Source organism: Lithobates pipiens, unplaced genomic scaffold (assembly GCF_037356315.1).
Source record: "Lithobates pipiens isolate NorthernLeopardFrog02 unplaced genomic scaffold, aLitPip1_a1.2 Scaffold_23, whole genome shotgun sequence".
In the NCBI taxonomy this organism is placed as follows: Eukaryota; Metazoa; Chordata; class Amphibia; order Anura; family Ranidae; genus Lithobates; species Lithobates pipiens.
In genome coordinates, this window is record NW_027507785.1 from 193,794,284 (window position 1) to 193,803,076 (window position 8,793).

Sequence of the window (8,793 nt, forward strand, 5' to 3'; positions counted from 1 at the left end):
GGAGGTGGTCAGAGACTGGGGACATGGTACAGGAGGTGGTCAGAGACTGGGGACATGGTACAGGAGGTGGTCAGAGACTGGGGACATGGTACAGGAGGTGGTCAGAGACTGGGGACACGGTACAGGAGGTGGTCAGAGACTGGGGACACGGTACAGGAGGTGGTCAGAGACTGGGGACACGGTACAGGAGATGGTCAGAGACTGGGGACACGGTACAGGAGATGGTCAGAGACTGGGGACACGGTACAGGAGATGGTCAGAGACTGGGGACACGGTACAGGAGATGGTCAGAAAACGTGGTACAGGAGGCATCCCCCATTGCAGGCCAGTGTCCCCCATTTTGCAGCCAAGTGTGTCCCATTGCAGCCAGCCTGTGCAGGGAAGAGAGCCGCCTCCATCGCCTGTTTGATCACAGCGCCGGGAACATCACAGCTTTCATTTCAATAGCTGTGTGTTCCCGGCCGTGCGCCGTCACACACAGCCCCTCCCCCTTGTCCGGGCACTTTGATAGACAGATCATCCGTCCAATCCTGCGGATGATCTGTCTATCTAAGTGTCCGGACAAGGGAGGGGGGGGGGGCTGTGTGTGACGGTGCGCGGCTGGGAACACACAGCTATTGAAATGAAAGCTGTGATGTTCCCGGCGCTGTGATCAAACAGGCGGCTCTCCTGCGCTATGCACCCCCCATGATGGGTGTCACCAGGGGCGGGGGGAGGAGCCACGCCCCCACCCAGGCCACGCCCCATTTTCGGCTCCATTATCGGCCGTTTTTCTCTTTCGGCAAATTGCCGAAAAGGGCATTTTCGGCCGATATGTTTCGGCGGCCGAAATTTTGGTGCATCACTATAAATAGGACAGATAAAGCCGAGACTTGGCCCTTAATAGTATTCAGGGCCAGCTTCATCTCTACCCCTAATTGTAGAAAGGCAAGAATTCAGCCTATGCTAAATTTCCGAGGGTGCCAACCCCCCTTGGATACAAACCAGGAAACCTAAGCCCTCCAGACTATAATATATGATTCTGGAAGCTGGCAAGGTAGAGATAACTGACCCGGATAGCCCACGTTTCTTCAGAATGTGAGTTTCAATAGCCTGGCCGTTAAATTTAGAGTTTGTAAGGTAGGATGGACTGGACTATCGGTCCCTGTGAGAGTAGGTCTGGACATAGTGGAAGGGACCATGGATCCTCCACCACCATCTTTACGATTTCTGCATACCAGGACCTTCTGGGCCATGCTGGCACTACACGAATTGTCGGCTTTCTTTCCAGCTTGATTCTGCAAAGAAGTTGTGGCAGCAACTGAATAGGGGGAAATGCATAAATTAGTGAGAACTGATCCCATGGGGTCACCAATGCATCTATTCCGCATGTGAGTGGATCCCTTGTCCTGGACACAAAGTTGACCAACTTAATGTTGAACCTGGACGCCAGAAGATCTACGTCTGGAGGGAGGGGGACCATTCCCCCGGGAACAACTGCTGGCGACTCAAGTAGTCCGCCTGCCAATTCTCTTCTCCCGGAATGAAAACTGCCGATAGGCATGGAACATTCCTTTCTGCCCAAGTTAGAATGTTTCACCTCCCTCTGCACTGTGAGACTCTTGGTGCCCATTGTCGGATCCCGGGCTTGCCCTCCTTAAGGGCCTGTCTAAACTGGTCCTTTAGGGATTGACAGATGCCTATTGCAGCAACTGCACACTAACTGCACCTGCCAAAGAAAGAGGATTTTTAATAGGAATCCCAACTTTTTATCTGTTGGATCATTAAGTATTTGAGCATTGTCTACTGGACAAGCTAGACTTTTATTCACACTGGATATAGCAGTGTTAACTGCTGGTACATTCCATCTAGGGATGTATCGATGCCACTTTTTCAACACAGAGTACAAGTACTGATACTTTACCTCGGGTACTTACTGATACCTGTTTTGTGTCATGTGACTTTTTTTTTTTTTAATAATGAAAGATTATTCAATTTATTACATTTTCCTTATAATATGAGGAATTGAAACTCAAAAGACATTATGAAATAAACGAAACATTTTTATTTGCTGGTCACAAAGCTGAACAGGTTATATAAAATAATGTCAGGTCACAATGTTTAGGCATGAGGAGAACCAAGAACTCACACGACATTATAAAATGTTAAAAAAACAAAAAACAAAACAAAAAAACACACACACACACACACAACATTATGTGTTTGTTTCTAGTTCAACTTCTTACACATTTGTAAAAGAAACACATTTTCACAGACAGATCAAATTATGTTCATTGCAGGATAGGATGTGTGTTAGGTTGGCATTTAGCACTGCAGTAAGGCTTCATGTACAATGCAGCTCAAAGCAGCTGCTTTTCCAGGTGTTTTTAGCTCTTTTGAGCTTTTTTTTTTTTTTCTCTACCTGTTACCTCTTCTCCTCCATGTTAGCCTATGTGTTCATGGCCAGGCACACTATATGCGGTTTCAGAAGTTTAGTGGCAGGGCAGTTTACAGGCAGCAGGCAGAAAAAAAATCCAAAGAAATTGGAAATGGAAACCTTTGGTATATTTTTCTGCCTGTAAACTTCCCTGCCACTAAACTCCTGAAACTACATATAGTGTGCAATAGGCTGACGTGGAGGGGAGGAGTTAACAGGCAGAAAAACTGCCCAAATGCCTTGAGGAGCAGCTGCTTTCAGCTGCATTGTACAACTGTGCAGTCATGTGCAGGCATTATGCCTTGAAATTGAAAAGCTCAAATTTCACAGAACATGAAATATTATGTCATCATTGATGACGTCACGTGTAAAACAAACATCACAAGTTCACAACAACCAACCCAAGTGCATTAAAGTTAAGTAATGTTAGGCATGAGGAGGAGCAACTTGAACAGTACCTCAAACTTACATTATTTTGTAAACATAAAAAAAAAAAAAAAAAAAAAAAAAAAAAATTCTTGCTTCTAGTTCAACTTCTTACGAAACTTGTGAAAGAAACATTTCACAGATTTATTTTTTTTTTTTTATGTTCATTCCAGGATGGCAAGGACCTAGCAGCAGTAAGGTCATATGCACAGTACAGCTCAAAGTAGCTGCTCCTACAGGCGTTTGAGCTCCCTCTTTTTGAGCTTTTTTTTTGCCTGTTAACTCTAGTGGCCATGCATTGCACACTATAGGTGATTTAACTTTTTCACTTCAGGAATTTTGTGGTAGGGCAGTTTATTTTTTATTTTTTTAAAGGTCAGTTTGGAGGTGAGTTAACAGGCAGCTGAAACGCTAAAACCGCTCAAACACCAGGTGGAGCAGTTGCTTTGAGCTGCAGCGTGCAACTGTGCATGATGCCTTACAGTTGGACAGTAACAGGCGGTAGATTACTTTTCCAATTCAAACGCAAGTAGCACGTTTTTACTCTCCAGCTCTGAAGAGTTTGCCTTCTGGACTCTGCTTCCCCCACTCCTGCACTGTGCGTCCTTGTGGACGCTACGTCCCCCCTAAGCCACACCCCCTCCATGAGGCAATGGTGCTTTACTTGTGGGGGGAACAAAATAGCGCTAAGGAAGCCACCGTACCCATGAGTGGGGGGGGGCACAAACGATTGTGCCTTCCAGCCCCTTAGTCCCTCCAGGGGGGAGAAGCGCAGTATTGGCAAATCTTTCCTGTATGAGGAATCCCCCCTGGGAAGTGCTGCTGGCTGAGCCCACACACGCTGTGCGCTGAGAGACAATTTATTAAAGTGTGTGCATTTACTCCCTCTAGTGAAGATTTAAGGAATGACAACATTTTACCAAAGGAGTCACAGTTCCTAGGCTTCTTTCCTTACCTTATCCTCGCCGCAGAATTTCTGCTGATATCAGACAGATCCAACCTTCACCCATCACGGCAGACTACATTTAGAAAACCTTTGAGGACCGGGTGACTTTTATTTTATCGGGGTTCCACTACCTTTGGACCTGTATAGCGCCCCGCCAGGAAAAACTTTATGGTAATGTGAGCATGACCAAAGCACTGGGTCCCGGGTCCAGCCCTTCAAAGAGGCGTTACAAGCAAAACCTCATTCTTCTAATACCAGGCTCGGGTACCATCCACTTTGGCCTCAATGGCACTTTAGATGGATCCGGTCAGTAGAGGCTGTTTAAATCCAGCTGAGCTTTTCAGGACACATCTTCACTCGTGACCAACACCTTAGACACTGGTGGAAAAACTGAGGTACTCCTGGTAAGAGGAGGGGTTATATAGGGAGTAAACTTCCTGTCTTGGGTGTGCCAGTGTCCATCACCTGAAGGTGCCTATATGCCCATATAGTTAATACTATGGCTCTGTGTCCCGTGATGTACGAAAAAGAAATGTACACTTCATCAACTGCAATGTTCAGCGTCTTGCTGCCTGATGATGCAGTGCAATATGGGCCAGTGCGCTGTGATAAAATGCAGCATGCGTTAGCACTGGGCTGCTTTGCAGTGTGAATGGGACACATAGGAAACAGTTGTTTCCTGTGTGTCCCTGTGGGGAAATGTCTGTCACTGCACATAGTGTGAATTGGCCTTAAGTCATATTTCACTCACCTATGCCTTGCTTTCTGCTTTGCAGCGCTACAAAGTTGTGCTTTGCTGTCTCCTTTCACATTTGTAGATCTATGACCTGCATGAGGTTCATGGGCTCTACACCACTGAGCGCTCCATGTAGTGGCCGATCTATAAAGGTTTTATATATTCTATAATAACTAATATATGGTAGATAACGTAATACCAAAAGCTGTAAGCAAGGTAAACACTGCTAGAATTTTTATCTAGGCATTCACAGAAAATACACTAATGCCCTGTACACACGGTCGGAAATTCTGACGGAAAAGGTCCGATTGGATTATGTTGTCGGAAAATCCGATCCTGTGTGGGCTCTATCGGACCTTTTCCGTCAGAAATTCTGACGGAAAAAGTTTGAGAGCTGGATCTAAAATTTTCCAACAACAAAATCCAATCGGACTTTTTCCGAACATTTGTAGAGAATTCCATCAGACAAAGTGCCACGCATGTTCAGATTAAATTACGAGACCAAAGCTATTGGCTACTAGCCTGTACGTAGTCCCATTGTGCGCAACTGACGTCCCCTCGTTCCGAACGATCGGTTTTCCAACAACTTTGTCCGGCCGTGTGTATGCAACACAAGTTTCGGCCAAAATCCGACAGATTTTGTTGGCGGAATGTCTGACCGTGTGTACAGGGCATTAGCCTTGCTTTTTAAAGTAGTGATGGTTAGCTTACAGGCAATAGGGAACCTAAGGTGCAGCATCTGCCAATGGGCAACACATAATTCATTATGTGAAATGCTACAAAAAATTGTCGGAGATTCTACAGGAGATGGTCGGAAACATACGAAGGTGTATTTGGGAAATTTGGACCTGCATCAGAAGACTGCCAAAGTCTAGGAACGTATTGAAATATAACGAAAAGCAAAATATAGATATAGATAGAGCTAGATCTCCTGTTTGCCATTATCATTGAAAGTAAAAGAAAATCCCACATTTTGGGTTGTCCCCAGAAGAGTAATAGAAGGGAAATCTTCCGATGGGTATACAATTTCTGGTGACCCGGGGGTCCCCAAGGGATCCCCTTAATTTGCAGGGATTTTCTTTCACTTCCTGTATGAGACAGAAAGTGAGGGGATGTCTACAGGGGTTACAACCCTCCCTTGCTTTATCCAAAATGGGGGGGGGGGGGGGGGGGAGTTTTGCCTATAGTTCTACTTTAAAGCGGAAGTAAACCCATCCATTTAATAGTTTCAAAAAAGTTACTTTTCCAGCACATGCTGGGAATGTAATGCGTGTTACCATCCAATGGCTGGTGTCATAGCTGATCAGATGTGCAGCATCATGGCAGTTGTAGATCAGAGGCCAAGATGCCAGCTTCCTTGGCTGAAAAAGATAGGAGGGTTTACTTTCACTTTAACTGAAGCTTTCTGCTGGGGGGCAAGTTCCACAAAACAAGTGTCAAAAGACTGCATGCACCCAGTTGGGCAATGGGGCTCCACACTTACAATTCAGTGAAAAAAATGTGCTGTGCTGCCAAGTGCAAGCCTGGATAGTCTGTACAGCCTCTGGTACCAGCTTGTCTGTCAGTTCTGTGTTTCTGCCGTGCCCCATTAGTTACCATCCCTTCATGTAGCAGTAGTTGCCAGCCATCCTACCCACAATTTACTGCATGTTCTCTACATGGTCCCTCTCCATTTTCTTTCACCCACAACATAGTCTTAATGCCAGGCCCAGGTTTGGCTTTTATAGCACATCAGTTTTTGTCAAAGTAAGGGCATAGCCCAACAGCTTTATAAAAAGTTGGAATAAGTTTTGTGTTGCAAACTTAACCCACGTTTTCTTTTTCTTTTCTTTTTTTTTTAACAGCTTTCCATAAGTAATTTGTCCAGCCTTATGAAAAAAATGCCACATATCAGAAAACAGATCAGCAAGGTAAGAAGAATACATGTCTTGTATTCTGCCAAGATGTGTGAATGTTTACTGAGTGAAACAAATGCATAATAAAACAAAAGGCTTATATTTTTATCGGGTCAATGTTTTTGTGATCAATATTAAATGAAGTTCAATACTTGTATTTGTTTAATTTCCTACTACTTTTACAGCAAACATTGCATCTTGGTCTAGCTGAAGACTGTATGCAAAAATTCAAGGGAAATCTCGAGAAGCTGTGTAAAGTTGAACAGGTATGTATGCTTGATGACATTAACCCCTTCACGCTTAAGGGTAAAACAAATGTTAACTCCTAAGCACAATTTTGCAATTTTTACACGTGTTAGTAAAACTTTACTTATCATCACAATTTTTGTATCCAGGTGGATTATACCAAGTTTTTTTTAGGACAAATTGGGCTTTCATTTGGTGGTAAATGGTAATGGATATTGCCTTGATTTTAGCTGCATATTTCTTGTTACTACTATAAGCTACCAGCAAAGAACCCAAAATTCTTCTGCTCCCAATGATCGCAGCCATATCATTTTTTTTTTTTTTTTTTTTTTATTCCTCTCTAAATCACACTGACAACTAATGCCCCTTTTCACACATGCACCATTTGTCTGTTTTTTTCATCCATCCATTGACTGATGAAAAAAGGACATCAATGCATCTCTATGGAAAATGGATGTAAACAAATGATAGATAATCCATTTACATTTAATTCCATCAACATCTATTTTTGGAACAGATCAAAGCCCTATTTTTCTTCTGTTTAACAAAATGGATTGGACGCAAAACAGATGTAAATGGACAAACGGTCAGTTTTTTGCATGAAAAAATTACTTCGGGACTCGAATGAAATTGATAAAAGGATTTCTGAGAATTATTTTGTAGCTTTACTCACATTACTGTCCCTGACTGATGTACTATGCAGCACTACAAGCAAAACAAAATTGTATAAGAAATTGTGCTAATCTGCATCTTTTCAGTTACCTGCAAAATCTAATAATCTGCAACACATTCTACTAAAACCTTGAACTAAGCTAAATTTAAAACAAATGGCAAATGGCATAACCTGATCTATTGTAAGTTTACTGAACGTTGCTATAAAATGCTTAACCTGACACTGTGTATTGCAGGATCTGGCACTAGGGACAGATGCTGAGGGGCTGAAGGTGAAAGAGCACATGCGAGTTCTACTGCCAGTCTTGTTGAATAAAGAACTGGATAATTATGACAAGATTAGAGCCATTCTTCTGTACATCTTTGTGGAAAATGGTAAGTAATTGGGGGTGGAGAGATCTAATGATGTAGACTGTTGGTGCATTAGGCCACACGTAAAATTATAACCAAAACAAAATTTAGAAAAATTGTTTCCAGTTAGAGTTTTTGTGGGTGTTTTTTTTTTTTTTTTGAGTGCATGTGAATAGCACAGGGCCAATCAGCACTGTCCAGACAGAGGTTCAGATGTCCTGCATCCTGATAGGATAGCCAGCACAGTATGAAAACTCCATCTACAAGCTTTATCCAGGCACTGATAGAAGTCACAAGACTGTTATATACTGCTGATGGGAAGTTATTTAGCAGTTTTTATATTTACTAAAACTTTCAGGTACTGAGCCGCAGGAAGTAACAGTGGACTGCAGTGCTGTGTCAGATGTGACTTTGTTCATTTGTATACTGTCGCGCAAACTTCAAAAGTGACAGCTGCTGCAGTCTTTAATGTGGGGTGGGGCTTTTGGCACCACATTACATTTTACAGCCTAAATATGGGTGTAACCTGATCTAAAGGGTAGAGTTGGCCTTTAAAGTAGATGTTACCCCTAAATAGAATACATTTAGTTTGCTGAAGCACTTGCTTTGGCTGCATATCTTTGCTCTGGACTGATTTCCTGATGAAAACGCGGCTATGTTCTTTACGGATTCTGCTCTGTTTTGGGGGCCCCCCCTCTCTCTCTCTCTCTCTCTCTCTCTCTCTCTCTCTCTCTCTCTCTCTCTCTCTCTCTCTCTCTCTCTCTCTCTCTCTCTCTCTCTCTCTCTCGTCCCCCCTCTCTCTCTCTCTCTCTCTCGTCCCCCCTCTCTCTCTCTCTCTCTCTCCTCTCTCTCTCTCTCTCTCGTCCCCCCTCTCTCTCTCTCTCTCTCGTCCCCCTCTCTCTCTCTCTCTCTCGTCCCCCCTCTCTCTCTCTCTCTCTGTCCCCTCTCTCTCTCTCGTCCCCCTCTCTCTCTCTCTCTCGTCCCCTCTCTCTCTCTCTCTCTCGTCCCCTCTCTCTCTCTCTCTCTCTCGTCCCCTCTCTCTCTCTCTCTCTCTCGTCCCTCTCTCTCTCTCTCTCTCTCTCGTCCTCTCTCTCTCTCTCTCGTC

At 43.9% G+C, this 8,793-nt stretch overlaps 1 protein-coding gene across 1 annotated transcript in view; it reads left to right on the forward strand.

Annotated features, from left to right (window-relative positions):
• Window positions 1-8,793, forward strand: part of STXBP3 (syntaxin binding protein 3) — a 193,476-nt gene that overhangs the window by 105,188 nt on the left and 79,495 nt on the right. Inside the window, exons 12-14 of the mRNA XM_077452712.1 lie at window positions 6,369-6,434; window positions 6,605-6,685; window positions 7,574-7,712. Coding sequence (XP_077308838.1) covers window positions 6,369-6,434; window positions 6,605-6,685; window positions 7,574-7,712 — 286 coding nt within the window. The remainder of the gene's footprint in view (window positions 1-6,368; window positions 6,435-6,604; window positions 6,686-7,573; window positions 7,713-8,793) is intronic.